This window comes from Procambarus clarkii, chromosome 24 (genome assembly GCF_040958095.1).
Source record: "Procambarus clarkii isolate CNS0578487 chromosome 24, FALCON_Pclarkii_2.0, whole genome shotgun sequence".
NCBI classification, from domain to species: domain Eukaryota; kingdom Metazoa; phylum Arthropoda; class Malacostraca; order Decapoda; family Cambaridae; genus Procambarus; species Procambarus clarkii.
In genome coordinates, this window is record NC_091173.1 from 23,382,741 (window position 1) to 23,401,142 (window position 18,402).

The window sequence follows — 18,402 nt, forward strand, 5'->3', positions numbered from 1 at the left end:
CATAGTGAGCGGGGACTCCGGGGTCACATCCATTGAACCCACGCGCCCCCTAGGGGATTCCCAGGGTCCTGAGCGTTTACTTTAAGAGGACTCGCACTCAGGTAGTCCCAGGCAGGGTGAAGCTAACCGGCGCCCAAAACTACCAAGCAAACCTCCATAGCTGTACCCCAGGGACGTGTACACTCACGGGGCAATCCATCCTCCGAATTGACAGTACGATTTAATACTAAGTGTAATAAGTACACTTTCTTACTGTCATAAACAGTGAATAATTGCACTTATGGGGCTGTTACATTTACCCAACTCCTTCCCCCGATTTAATTCTCCTCGTTTTCTGTTAAGACACTCAGAATTTTAGGATGAAGTTTTCAATTTCAATATACAATACACAAGTTTTAAATATCAGGAATTTCTTTTTCTGGTTTATTAAACAATACTGTATAGATTTTATACAAAATTTTAAAATATCCTGAGCTATTTTACAATTTATTGATATATTTTAGTTTTGTTTTATTAGTTTTATAAAACTGTAATATCAATATAGCTATAGGTTAAGTACTAATTGTAATTAAGAAGCAATAAAATTATCATCTTCAAAAACTAAGACGTTTAGGTGAAGCTGTGGTTTTCTATTCAGTTTCTCAGGTAAACTCAAATATTTACAATATATTTGACAGTACGATTTAATACTAAGTGAAAATAAGTACAATTCCTAACTGCTATGAATAGTACATAATTGCACTTATTTGTCTCCTTACATTTACCACCCCATTTTTGGAAGACGGGCTGCACGGGGACCTAGCAAGGGGCGCCACCAAGGAGAACCGTTGAAGGGCAAACACCAGTGGAATAATAGGGCAGAACCCCCCACAAGGCCAAAACAAAAAGAAAAACAAAATCCCGCAAGAGGACAGCGAACTCCAAGGAACAGAGCCGGCCGCTATATCGGGAATACAAAGCTGCGCAGCACCCTGCGCCCCAACTAGTGCAAACTGCCTCTTACTTGTGGGTAACAAGGGAGAACAGAACACCCAAGAGCCCAACAGGAGGCCGAAAAACCGAACGGTAGAACGGACCAGCAGAGGCAGGTCCCGAGGAGCCTGTGGAAGGTGGCCCCAAGCCCCAAGGCCAGTACTTACAGGACACCTAGAGAAGGCAGCCCTAGGCGCATACAGCCCAAGTACCAAAGATAACTCCTGGCTCTCGCACCCACAGAAAACAAACACCACACACGAAGCACAGTGCTGTAGCAACACTTTTTTTTTTTTTTTTTTTTTTTTTTTTTTTTTTTTTTGAGATATATACAAGAGTTGTTACATTCTTGTACAGCCACTAGTACGCGTAGCGTTTCGGGCAAGTCCTTAATCCTATGGTCCCTGGAATACGATCCCCTGCCGCGAAGAATCGTTTTTTCATCCAAGTACACATTTTACTGTTGCGTTAAACAGAGGCTACAGTTAAGGAATTGCGCCCAGTAAATCCTCCCCGGCCAGGATACGAACCCATGACATAGCGCTCGCGGAACGCCAGGCGAGTGTCTTACCACTACACCACGGAGACCACTGGAGCCAGAGCACACAACCTTCGCCTATAGCATCAGCCTCAAGAACTGAGGTGTGGGTAGCCGGCGTGGAGGGTCTGGGGCTCCCCCTTCCCCCTCCCGGGGAGGGGGAAGCTGGGCAGACAGTGGCGCGGCGACGTGTGACGTCACACTAGTTTGCTTATTTTTTGTTGGGAAGTTCTAGCCACTAGTTTGGCTTTTGGTAGCAATTTTAACCATAATAGGGGTTTGTTTTGGGGCCCTTACCTTTCTGGTTGCCTGATCCAGTCGATGGCAGACACGGAATGCTTCCAATCACACGGGGGTTTCTATAGGCCATTGCTCCCCTTGCCTCACTGAGGGGGGGCCCGGTTCTGGCCGTGGTCCCCGGTAGGCCTAAGAACTCCATACACATGACTGATGCCAAAGTCTGACATTAGCATATCAGCGTGGGATAGCTCCAGGGAGCCGACAGAGCTCTCGCCAGAAAATTATGCATGTTTGTATAGAAAACTTTGCAATGTTGAGGTCAGGAGCCTAGTCAGGCTTGGGAGCAACATGCAAGTTCTCTCTCCTCCTCCTCCTGAGACATGTAGCCATTCCCACCTCCCTGCACACCCCTCTACCTCCCCCTCCCCCAAACGGTGCACTTAAACTCATCACTGAAGGGGTCACAGCATAAGAAGCTAATGTTAACAGTGAGAACCTTTGTAAACACTCCCTACTAGTTTTGGATCATCCCCAAATACACTCGAGCAGCTCATATAGAGCACCCCAAATACACTCGAGCAGCTCATATAGAGCACCCCAAATACACTCGAGCAGCTCATATAGAGCACCCCAAATACACTCGAGCAGCTCATATAGAGCACCCCAAATACACTCGAGCAGCTCATATAGAGCACCCCAAATACACTCGAGCAGCTCATATAGAGCACCCCAAATACACTCGAGCAGCTCATATAGAGCACCCCAAATACACTCCAGCAGCTCATATAGAGCACCCCAAATACACTCCAGCAGCTCATATAGAGCACCCCAAATACACTCGAGCAGCTCATATAGAGCACCCCAAATACACTCGAGCAGCTCATATAGAGCACCCCAAATACACTCGAGCAGCTCATATAGAGCACCCCAAATACACTCGAGCAGCTCATATAGAGCACCCCAAATACACTCCAGCAGCTCATATAGAGCACCCCAAATACACTCCAGCAGCTCATATAGAGCACCCCAAATACACTTGAGCAGCTCATATAGAGCACCCCAAATACACTCAAGCAGCTCATATAGAGCACCCCAAATACACTCGAGCAGCTCATATAGAGTATTGAGTTTAGCGACATCAACAATGATGAACACTGTCTTTCACTAAAATATGACCGATCTATTAAAGAAGTACGGGTGGAACAAGAAAACATTTAGAGATCATCAGTAAACATGTAGAGTAGTAGCTTGAGTGACTCCTTCTCTCCACTATAAACTTACTGTTTGAATATTGAGAGATGAAAAGCTGCTGGAAGGATAAAGGCCAAAAGAGTGCAGCATGTTGCACCAATCAAACTCATCAGAATGGCAAAGTTGGGGACAGCATTCACCACCAACCCGGTCATAACCACCAGTACCATCCGCATCATATTCTGTAAATAGTAGAGGGGATTATTAACAGTTATAAACCGTGGTAACCAGGGTTAATACTGTCTTACAAGGCATTTCTGACTTTCATATGGTTTATTACCAACACCAGGGACCACAAGTTGGGGAAGCACAGGGTTTCAACTGCACACTGATGGAATGTCTCAAAAAGCATGAAAGTTGGTCACAAAACTCAAACATTCATGAAACCACCATTCATGAAGGAATGTTTGGCACAAACAAATACCAATGCCCTAAACTACCCACAAATAGCTAACAAATCACCCAACTGCTTCTCTCCTTCCCCCCCCCACCAGGTGTCACCACCAGTCAGCCAGGAGTCCAGTGTCACTGCCAGTCAGCCAGGAGTCCAGTGTCACCACCAGTCAGCCAGGAGTCCAGTGTCACCACCAGTCAGCCAGGAGTCCAGTGTCACCACCAGTCAGCCAGGAGTCCAGTGTTACCACCAGTCAGCCAGGAGTCCAGTGTCACCACCAGTCAGCCAGGAGTCCAGTGTCACCACCAGTCAGCCAGGAGTCCAGTGTCACCGCCAGTCAGCCAGGAGTCCAGTGTCACCACCAGTCAGCCAGGAGTCCAGTGTCACCACCAGTCAGCCAGGAGTCCAGTGTCACAGCCAGTCAGCCAGGAGTCCAGTGTCACCGCCAGTCAGCCAGGAGTCCAGTGTCACCACCAGTCAGCCAGGAGTCCAGTGTCACCACCAGTCAGCCAGGAGTCCAGTGTCACAGCCAGTCAGCCAGAAGTCCAGTGTCACCACCAGTCAGCCAGGAGTCCAGTGTCACCGCCAGTCAGCCAGGAGTCCAGTGTCACCACCAGTCAGCCAGGAGTCCAGTGTCACCGCCAGTCAGCCAGGAGTCCAGTGTCACCACCAGTCAGCCAGGAGTCCAGTGTCACAGCCAGTCAGCCAGAAGTCAAGTGTCACCACCAGTCAGCCAGAAGTCTAGTGTCACCACCAGTCAGCCAGGAGTCCAGTGTCACCACCAGTCAGCCAGGAGTCCAGTGTCACCACCAGTCAGCCAGGAGTCCAGTGTCACCACCAGTCAGCCAGGAGTCCAGTGTCACCGCCAGTCAGCCAGGAGTCCAGTGTCACCGCCAGTCAGCCAGGAGTCCAGTGTCACCACCAGTCAGCCAGGAGTCCAGTGTCACCGCCAGTCAGCCAGGAGTCCAGTGTCACCACCAGTCAGCCAGGAGTCCAGTGTCACCACCAGTCAGCCAGGAGTCCAGTGTCACAGCCAGTCAGTCAGGAGTCCAGTGTCACCACCAGTCAGCCAGGAGTCCAGTGTCACCACCAGTCAGCCAGGAGTCCAGTGTCACCACCAGTCAGCCAGGAGTCCAGTGTCACCACCAGTCAGCCAGGAGTCCAGTGTCACCACCAGTCAGCCAGGAGTCCAGTGTCACCACCAGTCAGCCAGGAGTCCAGTGTCACCACCAGTCAGCCAGGAGTCCAGTGTCACAGCCAGTCAGCCAGGAGTCCAGTGTCACAGCCAGTCAGCCAGGAGTCCAGTGTCACAGCCAGTCAGCCAGGAGTCCAGTGTCACCACCAGTCAGCCAGGAGTCCAGTGTCACAGCCAGTCAGCCAGGAGTCCAGTGTCACCGCCAGTCAGCCAGGAGTCCAGTGTCACTGCCAGTCAGCCAGGAGTCCAGTGTCACAGCCAGTCAGCCAGGAGTCCAGTGTCACAGCCAGTCAGCCAGGAGTCCAGTGTCACAGCCAGTCAGCCAGGAGTTCAGTGTCACCACCAGTCAGCCAGGAGTCCAGTGTCACAGCCAGTCAGCCAGGAGTCCAGTGTCACCACCAGTCAGCCAGGAGTCCAGTGTCACAGCCAGTCAGCCAGGAGTCCAGTGTCACCACCAGTCAGCCAGGAGTCCAGTGTCACCGCCAGTCAGCCAGGAGTCCAGTGTCACCACCAGTCAGCCAGGAGTCCAGTGTCACAGCCAGTCAGCCAGGAGTCCAGTGTCACCACCAGTCAGCCAGGAGTCCAGTAATAATTAAAGTGTAGTTACAAAAGTGTAGTTACAGGATGAGAGCTATGCTCGTGGTGTCCCGTCTTCCCAGCACTCTTTATCATATAACGCTTTGAAACTACTGACGGTCTTGGCCTCCACCACCTTCTCACCTAACTTGTTCCAACTGTCTACCACTCTGTTTGCGAAAATGAATTTTCTTATATTTCTTCGGCATCTGTGTTTAGCTAGTTTAAATCTATGACCTCTTGTTTTTTAAGTTCCAGGTCTCATAAAATCTTCCGTATCGATTTTATCAATTCCTGTTACAATTTTGTACGTAGTGATCATATCACCTCTTTTTCTTCTGTCTTCTAGTTTTGGCATATTTAATGCCTCTATCCTCTCCTTGTAGCTCTTGCCCTTCAGTTCTGGGAGCCACTTAGTAGCACGTCTTTGCACCTTTTCCAGTTTGTTGATGTGCTTCTTAAGATATGGGCACCATACAACTGCTGCATATTCTATCTTTGGCCTAACAAAAGTCGTTAACAATTTCTTTAGTATATTGCCATCCATGTACTTAAAAGCAATTCTGAAGTTAGAAAGCGCGGCATAGGCTCCTCGCACGTTCTTTATGTGGTCCTCAGGTGATAGTTTTCTATCTAGAACCACCCCTAGATCTCTTTCTTATCTGAATTCTTTAAAGATTTCTCACATAATATATAGGTTGTGTGGGGTCTATGTTCTCCTATTACGCATTCCATAACATAACATTTAATTCACATTAAATACCATTTGCCAAGTAGTGCTCCATATACTTATTTTGTCCAGGTCATCTTGAAGGGCATGACAATCATCGAAGTTTCTTATCCTTCCTATTATCTTAGCATCATCAGCAAACATGTTATGTATACCAACTGGTATATCATTTATGTAGACAAACATCACTGGTGCAAGTACCCTGTGGTACTCCACTTGTGACATTTCTCCAGTCCGATACATTGCCTCTGATTACTGCCCTCATTTTTCTATCAGTTAGAAAATTTTTCATCCATGTTAGAAGCTTACCTGTCACCCCTCCAATATTTTCTAATTTCCAGAACAACCTCTTATGCGGAACTCTGTTGAAAGCCTTTTTTAGGTCTAGATAGATGCAGTCAATCCAACCATCTCTTTCCTGTAAAATGTCTGTGGCTCGATCATAGAAACTGAGTAAATTCGACACACAGGATCTTCCAGAACGAAAACCATACTGTCTGTCTGATATTTATCAGACAGATCATATCATTTATATATAATATTATCGATGATATCATATCATTTCTCTCCAGATGTTCTACCCATTTAGTTTTGATTAGTTTTTCCAATACTTTCACTATTAACACTTGTCAATGACACAGGTCTAATTATATGATACAGGATAATTAAGGGGGTCTTCCCTGCTGCCACTTTTGTAGATTGGAACTATGTTTATTTTATTTTATTTATTTATTTATTTATTTATTTATTTATTTATTTATTTATTTATATACAAGAAGGTACATTGGGTTAGAGAGAATACATAGTATTTACAATCTTGTAAAGCCACTACCACGCGCAGCATTTCGGGCAGGTCCTTAACCCTTAAATGGTGCATAGCTATATACCATTTGACACCCCACAGGTGCATAAAAAAAAAAAATATATATATATATATTTATATATATATATATATATATATATATATATATATATATATATATATATATATATATATATATATATATATATATATATATATATATATATATATATATATATATATATATATATATAATTTTTTCTTCCTAACCTGTTAATTTGTGTTCACTGATCAGTGGAAAAATAATAAAAAAAATTGTAAGTGGCATATATTGCCCACTATAGGGCGGGGAATTCTGGCAAAAATCAGGCGCTGACTGAGCGTGCGTCCCAGGCGGTCTGTTGATCGCCAGCTGTCAGGCCGGAATTTCCACAAAGAGTTAATTACCTAATTATTTCAATGTCTCTGATTGATTTTTCGTAGTTTTTTTGCTGTAATATTATTCAATAGTGTGTAGTGTGATATATTTATATAATAAAATGAGTGAATCATCACTGTAATCAAAAATATGGTGTGCATATTGTTGATTCAATTATGTTCATCAAACAGTGAACAAATACTTTGTCGGTTATTACACTATATACACAGGTTATATATAAGTATCTGCATGTTTTGTTCACCATGACGAACCACTAAGTTGGTATGCTGAGTGGCAGTGGCAGTGGCAGGCAGTGACTGGCTGCCACTGGCTGCCACTCCCTCCCTCACCTCACCTCACCTGACTTGCCACCATTCTCCACCCACCATACTGTTTTTGCTTTTATATACAGACGTTATATATAAGTATTTACATGTTTTGTTCACCATAACTGTACATCTAAGCTTGTATGGTGAGTAAAGGCACAAAGACGTAGCTACTCGCACAGTCAGCTGGTGGCGGCCGCCCTCAAGGCCAGACACACTAATATTTCTCCTACAACAATACTGTTTGTGGTGTTATTATGCTATATACACACATTATATATAAATATCTACCTGTTTTATTCACCATACTTGTACAAGTAAACTGGTATGGTGCCCAAAGACCATCGTGGTCATCAGTAAACAACATGACAAGTCCTGCAGACGACGCTCCTCCCTCACCAAAATGGCGGCTCCCAACCTCCTACTCTCACTGTTATCTCACATTATACACACGTTATATATAAGTATCTACATTTGTGTTACCATAGCGAACCACTAAGCTGGTATGGTGAGTGCAGTCAATAAAAGGTGGCCACACACACTCAAAAGACAACGCCACCATCCTCCCTCCCACAGCATTACTCCTCCCTCCATGGAGCACAGCGCTAAATATCACCACAATCCTGCTATTATCAGAACCCTGGTCAGTTTTATCACAGTCAGGGGTCTTCTGTAATAATATCATCGCTACATAATAGCATGAACAAGTATATTTTGGCATTTTTAGGCGATGCTGTGGTCACAAGCTGAACAGCAGTGCTGTTAGCTCATGCTGCGTGCGTCAGGCTTGGTTGCTCACTCAATACTGAGGCCAATAACACCCGGGAGTTTGGCCCACGATTTTTTTTTTAAATGGCATCTGTTTACAAGAGCCCTGATGACGATGTGGTGAACCCCGTGTATCCGCGGGCTGTTTAAATCTTGCGTAGTACTCCAACACATCACATGATGCGATGCGCAATTTACTGCAAGTCGGTCAAAGCATCATATGATGCGATGCGCAATTGAAGGGTTAATCTAACAGATAATTTTAAGTAGGTAAATTCTAGCAGAATTAGTAAAATGATAACAGATACATTGCAAGAAAAAAATGAGATGAGAGAGAATAGTAAGTATATTAAAGCACATTGGTATATTAAAACTCTGGTTGATTACATTGACAAGTTGATTGGTAATTTAAACAAGATTAACAGAAACCGTACAGCAGATTGATAGCACATATAAGAAGACAGCAAAGATCACAATGGTAAAGATGTTCGGATTGGGTACATAAAGATAGGGAAATTGGGTAGCAATAGATACAGTGCAATTTTAAAGCAACAAGGTAAAAAAAAAACTATGCAGATGAGATTAGGTACTTTTTAGTTTTGTTTTTGAATGACACAAAAGTTGGACAGCTTTTCAATTCATTAGGGAGCGAGTTCCATAGACTGAGTCCCTTTATTTGCATAGTGTGTTTACACAGATTAAGTTTAACTTTGGGAATATCAAAGAGATATTTATTTCTGGTGTGGTGATAATGGGTCCTAATACATCTGTCCAGGGAGAGTTTCAGAGCAGGATTTGCATTTAAGAACAGGGTTTTGTAAATGTAATTGACACAAGAAAATTTGTGGAGTGAGATTATGTTTAGCATGTTAAGGGAGTTAAACAAGGGGGCTGAGTGTTGTCTGAAAGCAGAATTTGTTATTATTCTGATAGCAGATTTTTGCTGGGTGATGATGGACTTGTGGTGGTTTGCAGTGGTTGAACCCCATGCACAGATACCATAATTAAGATAGTGATAGATTAGTGCATAATATAGAGAGATGAGAGCAGAGTTAGGTACATAATATCTGATTTTGGAGAGTATCCCAACTGTTTTAGAGACTTTCTTAGTTATGTGTTGTATGTGGGTGCTGAAGTTGAGTCTCTTGTCTAGGAATAGGCGAAGAAACTTTCCATCATTTTTATTGCTAATGTTTACATTATCTATCTGAAGCTGAATTGCATTTGAAGATTTGCATCCAAATAAAATGTAGTAGGTCTTTTCTATGTTAAGTGTTAGTTTATTGGTTGACATCCATAAGTGGACTTTTTTTTAGTTCATTATTAACAACATCATTTAGTGTATGTGGGTTGGGGTTAGAGTAGATGAGGGTAGTATCATCAGCAAACAAAATAAGTTTCAGAATGTTAGAGACACTAGGCAGATCATTGATGTATATAAGAAATAGGAGAGGTCCCAAGATGCTGCCCTGTGACACTCCAACGGTTATTGGTAGAGTGGGAGAGGTTATATTATTGATGGTTACACATTGGAGTCTGTCACTAAGATAGGATTGGATATAGTCCAGTGCATGGCCTCGGATTCCATAATGATGGAGTTTACGTAAGAGGTAATTGTGATTAACAGTGTCAAAGGCCTTTCTCAGGTCAATGAAGAGTCCAATCGGAAACTCATTTTTGTCAAGGGTTGAGTAAATAATATCAAGAAGACTAATAATTGCATCGTTGGTACTCTTTTGAGAGCGTTGATACACTTTTGGGAGCGGAAGCCAAACTGACAGGGGCTAAGAATGTCGAATTTTACGTGATAGGAGTAGAACTGTTTGTAGATAATTTTTTCAAATATTTTTGATAGGATGGGTAGGTTTGATATTGGTCTATAATTGTTTATGTCTGCCGGATTACCTCCTTTATGAACTGGCGTTACTCTTGCTTTTTTAAGAATATCAGGGAAGGTATGACACTCAAGGGATTTGTTGAACAGCAGAGCTATAGGTGGTGCAAGGGCTTGGGAGGCTCTCTTGTATATAATGGATGGTATTTCACTGATGTTCTCAGCTTTGGTTTTTAGTGAGTGTATGATGGACACAACATCTGTCGGGCTGACTGGTGAAAGGAGAAGAGAGTTTGGATAGCTGCCTGAGAGCTATGTGTTGATATGTGTCTGAGTCTGTGGGATTTTACTGGCAAGGTTAGCACCAACCGATGAAAAGAAGCTATTAAATTCATTTGCCATTTCTAAATGAGTTGACGGTGTAAAGCCATCCTTAGAGAGTGTTATCTGGCTGTGGGAGTGTTGTTTAGTTCCTAGGATATTAGAGATGGTATTCCATGTGCTTTTCATATTGCCTTTTGCTTCTTTGAATCTAGCCTCATAATATGAAAGTTTGGCTTTTCTTACGATACTGGTAAGCACTGATGAGTACCTTTTAACTATTTCCTTTGTAACTAGGCCACTCCTAAATTTCATTTCATATTCATGTTTTTTGTTGATTGATTTGATTATGCCACTTGTGAGCCACAGATTGTTTTTCTTTTGTCAGTTACTTGTTTGGTAAGGAGGGGACAGTGAGTGTTGTAGAGGCTTAGAGTTTTGGAGAGAAAGAAGTTAGCTAATGAGTTTATATCCTGTGTATTATTGAATTCAGATTCCCAGTTAATATTGTGAAGTGCATAGAGAATGCCTAAAGCTGATTCACTATGTTATTTATTTATTTATTTATTTATGCATATACAAGAATGTACATAAGGAATGTGAGGATACAAATATGGTAATTACAGTCTTGTAAAGCCACTAGCACGCGCAGCGTTTCGGGCAGGTCCTTAATTTAAGAAAATTTTAAGGAGGTAAATACTTGCAAAATTTATAGACAAAAAAATGATAACAGATTACATGGAATGAAAAAAAAAAGATGAGAGAAAATTGTAGGTACAGTATATTAAAGCACATAGGTAGCTATGATTGATTGCAATGACAGCTTAAAATGGTAGTTGACAACAAATTGGTAGGCACAATACAGCAGAAACAATATAAGATTGATTGCAAGGACAGCTTGAATGGTAGTTGACAAAAATTGGTAGTCATAATACAGCATATGGCTAGCACATAAAAGAAGACAGCAATGAACACAATGATAAGGTTGTTTGATATTACATAAAAATTAGGAGATTGGGTAACACTAGATACAGAGCAAATTTAAAGCTCATTGTAGGAAACTAAATAGATGAAGTTAGGTACTTTTTGGTTTTGCTTTTAAATAAGGCAAAAGTTTTACAGTTTTTCAATTCACTAGGGAGTGAGTTCCATAGACTAGGTCCCTTAATTTGCATAGAGTGTTTACACAGATTAAGTTTGACCCTGGGGATATCAAAGAGATATTTATTTCTGGTGTGGAGCCTGAATGAGAGTGTCTTGCTTTCTGGAGGTATTGTATCCATGTTTGCTATGAGGAAGGTAGGATAGTGGTCAGTTGTTCTATCATAGATTACCCCCAGATGTAAGGGGAGCTGTTATATTAGTCCATAGGTGATCCAGGGTAGTGGCAGATGTTTGAGTGACTCGGGTGGGCTTGGTGATTGTGGGGATTAGCATACAGGAGTGCATGCTGTTACGGAAATAGTCAACTTGAGGGTTATTTTGAAGACCCAGGTCAATATTGAAATCACCTCCTAGAATGATGTGATATTTGTTGAGATTGTTATTTATGATAAGATTCCTTACGTTGTCTTAGAATGAAGCTATGTTGGTATTAGGAAATCTATAGATGGCACCGATAGTCAGGGAGGATTTTAAGGGATTTACTGGAGAACTTGGCAAAGGTATATTCACAATAGTCATCTCTATCACTAATGACACTATTGCAGATGAAGGTATCTTTGTAATATATTGCTGTGCCACCTCCTTTTTTATTAAGCCTTCAGTTATGAATGGTTTTATAACCAGCTAAGTTGTAGAGTTGGGTATAGTCTTTATTTAGCCAAGTTTCTGTTAAAATGATGAATGATAATTTAGTACCTAGTGCTGTGAGTAGTGCATTTATATCATCAAAATGTTTACCAAGTGACCTAACATTTTGGTTGTAAACTGATAAGCAGGTGCTATTTAGAAGTTTGTTTTTTGCAAGATTTGCTGTGTAATACCTGCAATAATGATGATCAATGTGCTGATTTGTGTGGATATGGGACAGAAGATTTCGATCTGGATCAATATCAGTAAGCATATAGATGCAATAATGTCACGATACAATAAGTTAAGCTATTACAAGAACAAGTTAAATACTAAATCTGCTGTAAATAGAAAATAATTGTAGCAAAACACAACAATAAATGTAAGTACACAAAAAATTGAAACAATTTGAAGTAGAGTAAAGATCACCGATGTTACCCTGTTTCCACACGTCTGCTACGACTCTTGTACACAGGGATGCCTGAAACATCAGGTGAAGTGGAATGTTGAACTCAGATGCACATTCTCTCAGAACCCATGGTGAAACTCCATCTGGGCCAACTGCTTTGTTCTTACTGAGCTCCTTTAGCATGTTTTCCACTTCATCTCTAGACACCTCTATACGCTCTATGTTGTTCTCTGGAATTCTTACTGTGTCTGGTTCTCTGAAGATTTCATTTTGTACAAACACACTTTGGAACTTTTCATTTAATGTTTCACACATTTCCTTTTCATTTTCCGTGAATCTGTTTCCCATTTTCAACCTCTGGATATTATCCTTTACCTGCAATTTGTTGTTTATGAATTTGTAGAATAGGCCAGGTTCTGTTTTACATTTATCCGCTATCCCTTTTTCAAAATTTCTTTCTGCCTCTCTCCTTACTGCCGTATAGTTGTTTTTTACATCTTTGTATCGCTGGTATGTTTGGGGATTTGGCCTCTTCCTATACTGATTCCAATTTTGTGCCTTTTGGTCTCTGGCCCTCTTGCAATTTCTGTCGAACCTTTCCTGTTTTCTGGCCCTGCATCTCTGTTTTGGTATGAATGTTTGTGTGCCTTCATTGTATATTTTGCAAAATTTGGCATACATTTCATTTACTTCCCTGCCTAGCAACAAGTCTGTCCAATTACACTCATTAAATTTTTTTTGAAGCTCCCCATAGTGACCTCTTCTTAAATCGAGTTTTATCATCTGTTTCAATGTCCCCATTTTCTTCTAGATGATATCTTAAAGCATATTTAAGGGGCCATGGTAACCGAAAATCCGAAGAAAAATGGAATATTTACGAAAAATTACGAAAAATACTACAACGTTCTGGCAACACTGTGGTCCAAACCGTTTAATGATATCTTGAAAAATAACGTAATTAGAGTCAAATTTCCCGCTGCAACTTTCGTGAATCTGGTCCTCGCGGCATGAGTGCGCCGCGGGGTATTGTATCTTACGTTGTAGAAGTCTTATTTTTCGTAATAGCGTTGAAAATAACATGTTATGCATAAAATGAATATAAACTCACTCATTGGCAACAGTATCGTGAGAGAGAGAGGGGTGGTACGTGGCTCAGGCCCTCAGTGACTGTCTGTCTCTCTTGGAGAGAGGATATATCGCTGACGCGCTCTCACAATATCTCCCAGAACTCATGCTATTATTGCTATTTGTACTGCAATATGACTTTCCAAACGAACAAGAGGAAAGCATTGAAAGCTAGATGCATGCGAGCTCTCCATAGAAGGTACGAGCTGGCTCATACTCGCGGTCACGAGTGACCGCGAGTAGAGTAACTTGTCGCGCGCGCTACGCAACTCCAACTTTTACAACTAGATCTGGTTTCACAGCCTTTATTTATTATTCAATTTACATGAAACTTGCACATTATATGTAGAGTTTACGCCTCTAAAAAATTACGTCATTATTCTTATCTACGTAGATTTATTGATTTTATAAATAATGATACACTTCATTTTGTTGCATACGTTTTTGGGAAACTTTTAAAAATCTGTATTATTGCACTAAATACATCTGGGATAAAGATGTGACATAAAAATCTTTATTATATAGTAAGGTCATAGGTGAGTGTCGTATAAATGATTTTGGTTCACAATTATGGGCTGTGAAATCAATTGAACATGGTTGAATTTTTTTTTTTTCTCCGTCTCTATTTAGGCTGAGATGCTGAAACTTGGCCTAGGTGCAGCACCTTTCACATGTATCAGGATAATAAATTATGAATACCCTACAACAATTTCTTATATCCTGGTACTATGGCCCCTTAATGTCTAACAGGACGTGATCACACTTTCCCAAGGGAGGAAGGTACTGGATGTCAAATATCTCTTCTTCTTTCTTGGTGAAAACTAGATCCAGTACTGATGGTACATCTCCTTCCCTCAATCTTGTGGCCTGCTTTATGTGTTGATACAAGAATGTCTCCAGAATGAGGTTCACAAATCGGCATGTCCAAAAGTCCTCCGTTCTTGCTTCATAGGCCTTTCAGTCTATTGCTTTAACCTTTAAACCGCGCATATCATATATATATGATATCAATGACAAAACCGAAACCGCGCACATCATTTATATATGCTTTCGTGTCTAGCGCTATAATTTAAATGCCCCGCCTGGGATAAGGGACGCTATAGTACAGCCACGACCGATAGTTGCCAGATGCCACCTAGAAAAAAATCCAGGCCAACATTCTTGGGTGTGAGACCATCAGTATTGAGCAAGCCACCAAGGATGGCGCATGTAGCACGAGCTCACAGCACCGCTGTTCAGCTTTTGACCACAGCATCGCCTACAAATGCCATAATATATATGATCCTGCTATTATTTAGCTTTGATAGTTTTATAGAAGACCCCTGACTGTGATAAAACTGACCAGGATTCTGATAGTAGCAGGATTGTGGTGATATTTAGCACTCTGCTCCATGGAGGGAGGAGTAAGGCTGTGGGAGGGAGGGTGGTGGCGTCGTCTTCTGACTGTGTGTGGCCACCTTTTATTGACTGCACTCACTATACCAGCTTAGTGGTTCGCTATGGTGAACATAAATGTAGGTACAGGTACTTATATATAATGTGTGTATAGTGTGAGATAACAACAAGAGGAGTAGGTTGGGAGCTGCCATTTTGGTGAGGAAGGTGCGTCGTCTGCACGACTTATCATGTTGTTTACTGGTGACCACTATGGTCTTTGGGCACCATACCAGCTTATTTGTACAGGTATGGTGAATAAAACAGGTAGATACTTATATATAATGTGTGTATATAGCATAATAACACCACAAACAATATTGTTGGAGGAGAAATATTAGTGTGTCTGGCCTTGAGGGCAGTCGCCACCAGCTGACTGTGAGAGTAGCTACGTCTTCGTGTCTTTACTCACCATATAAGCTTAGATGTACAGTTATGGTGAACAAAACATGTAAATACTTATATATAACGTCTGTGTATAGTGAATAAATGCAAAAACAGTATTATGGGAGGAGAATGAGGGCGAGAGAGGTGTTGTTGAGGGAGGGAGTGGCAGTGAGTGGTTGGCTGGTGTGTGGCGGTCACTCCTCGTTGCATTTTGACTCGCAATACCAACTTAGTGGTTCGTTATGGTGAACAAAACATGCAAATACTTATATATAACCTGTGTAAATAGTGTAACAACAGCAAAACTATTTGTTTATTGTTTTATGAACATAATTGAATCACTAATATGCACACCATAATTTTGAGTACAGCGATGGTTCACACATTTTATTATATAAATGTATCACAATTCACTGTATTGAATAATATTACAGCAAAAAAAAACAGATAAAATCAGAGACATTGAAATAATTAGGTAATAATATATTTGTGGCAACTGCCACCTGACAGCTCGAGTGGAGTAGACCTCATCTGGCGACGGCTCTGTCAATGCCCCTTTCTGGGGGGAGCCCCGTCGGCTCCCCGGAGCTATCCAGGCTGAATGGATATGTATAACTTTCTGGCATCAGTCAATGCATGGAGTTCTTGCCTACCGGGGACCACGAGCCAGAACCTGGCCCCCTCTAGAGAGGCACAAGGAGCAATGGCCTATAGAGACCTCCCTTATGATTGGGAGCATTCTGTGTCTACCATCGACCGGGACAGGCACCCAGAAAGGTAGGCGCCCCAAAATAAACCCCTATTGCGATCGCCCCAAAATAAACTATTGCGATCGAAGACCGAACAGGTAGACAGAACTCCCCAAACGAAAATTAGCTAACCAGCACGACGTCATCATTTCGCCGCACCGCCGTCTGCGAAACCCCCCCCTCCCCGGGATGGGGAAGGGGGGAGCCCCAGAACCCACCGTCGGCAACCCAACCATTAGTTCTTAGGCTGATGGGATCTGGTGCGGTCGTGCCTCTGGCTCCAGTTTTCCGTTGCAGTTGTGTGCCTTGTGGTGTGAGCTGTCCCTTCCGGTGGTGTGTGGGCCAGGAGTAATATTCCACGGTGCTCGGGCTGCATGCGCCTAGGGTCACCTTCCCTAGGTGCCCTGTAAGTACTGCCCTTGGGGCTTAGGGCCACCTTCCCTGGGTCACCTTGGGGTCTACCTCCACTGTGCTGTGTACTGCTCGGTGCTTGGCCGCCCTTGGGGTCAGCTGGGTTTTTTCTTGCCCTGGTTTGTCTCTGGGTAGGGGATAGTTTTCATCACTGGCAGGGGTGCGGGGTACTGCACAGCTAGTTTTCACCATTAACAGCGGCCGGCTCTGTTCCGCTTGGGTACGTTGTCCTTTTGCGGGGTTTTTCTTTTGTTTTTGTTTTCTGCCTTGTGGGGGGGGCGGGGGGGTGTCTGCCTGTTGGTCCGCCCATCGCTGTTCTTGGGGGTTTGTCTATATCTTTATTCCTCCATTTTGTGTTGGTGGTCCTCCCCGCTTGGCCCCTGTGAGTGTACACGTCCCGGGGGTTCAGCTATAGCAGTTTGTTTGGTAGTTTTGGGTGCCGGTTCGCAGTACCCTGCCTGGGCTTCCCTTAGAGTGTTACTAGGGCTAAGAGCCCTGGAAAACACCACGGGGGCTCCGTGGTCCGATGGATGTGACCCCTGAGTCCCCCCTCGCGTCCTGCAAGTTTGAAGGTTGCTCTGTCCCCTTGTCCCAGGGGGACACTCACCAGTTTTGCCTCCGCCATGCTGCCTGTTGGGTCAGTGATTGTTTTGACCCGGAGTCATGCAACGTGTGTTGTCTGTACGTTCTCCAGTTCACCAAGGCTACTGTGCCTGATATGTGGGTGAGGGCAGCTGAGGCGTTGCATGCTCGCTTTAGATTGCTGCAACGTGCTAGGCTCGTTGCTGCCCCGGATGCCCCGTTTTAGTTATAGGGACCCGGACTTGGGAGTGGGAGTCGCTTTGGCTCTGGTTCCGTCCACCCCTCTGAGTCCTTTTCCTTCTGTTACCCGTTCGGTCCCCCCTCCTTGCTGCCGGCTCCTAAATGTCTTGAGGGTTTCGGAGCCGGGGCTGGGTATAGTTGGTTGTGAGACTCGGGCGGTCTCAGGGGTGTCCCTTTCTGGGGCGGTGGCGGAGGCATTCAAGCCTGGTCCTTCTGCCGGAGCTTCTGGGTCTGGCCAGTGGGCCCCCTTTGTTCCTGCTTTGTCGGCTGCTCCCACCTTTTCTTTGGGGGTGGGGGCTCAGGAGGATGGCTCGGCCCCAGGTGAGGTTCCTGGGGTTGGGGAGGGGTTGGCTTGGGGGCCTTGTTGGACCCTGCCCATGTTTTTTTACTCTCTGAGCGGGGCTTGGTGTTACAAGGAGAGGGGTTCTCTTTCGCTCCCTCCGCGTACGAATTGGATTTAGTGTCCACCCCTTCCTGGGTTACGTTCCGTGATCCTGCAGGTTCTTTGGTTCTGTCTTTCCAGAAGTTTCCGGCTTCCCGCCTTCGGAGGTGCAGGAGGCCTTGGCGGCTTACCTCTTGCGTGACCCGGATCATGCCTTCATGATGGATCCGCGTTCCTTCGTGTACGGATCCCCTGGTTCGTGCTGGTTTTGTTATGAAGTTCCGGAGTCGTCCTGGTTGGCAGACTGTCCTCTCTTTTCGTTGGAGGCTTGGCACAAGTTCTGTCGGTCCCGCGCGCTTGAGTGGCGAGAGGTTTCTATGGCGTTGCAGGTTTTCCTGGGGCGACTTCAAGCATCTGAATGCTTGCTTGTTCGCCCCTGCCCTTCCACGGGATGTTGGTGTCGCGCAGCTTCACGTGCAGGTTCCTTCCCTCTCGACTGCCTTGATTGCGGAGGATTTGCGGACTTG

At 43.7% G+C, this 18,402-nt stretch overlaps 1 protein-coding gene across 2 annotated transcripts in view; it reads right to left on the reverse strand.

The window, feature by feature from the left end:
• Positions 1-18,402, reverse strand: part of LOC123761596 (uncharacterized) — a 136,910-nt gene that overhangs the window by 16,328 nt on the left and 102,180 nt on the right. For both annotated transcript variants that reach the window (XM_069330750.1, XM_045747616.2), the window contains exon 8: positions 3,032-3,183. In XM_069330750.1, coding sequence (XP_069186851.1) covers positions 3,032-3,183 — 152 coding nt within the window. The remainder of the gene's footprint in view (positions 1-3,031; positions 3,184-18,402) is intronic.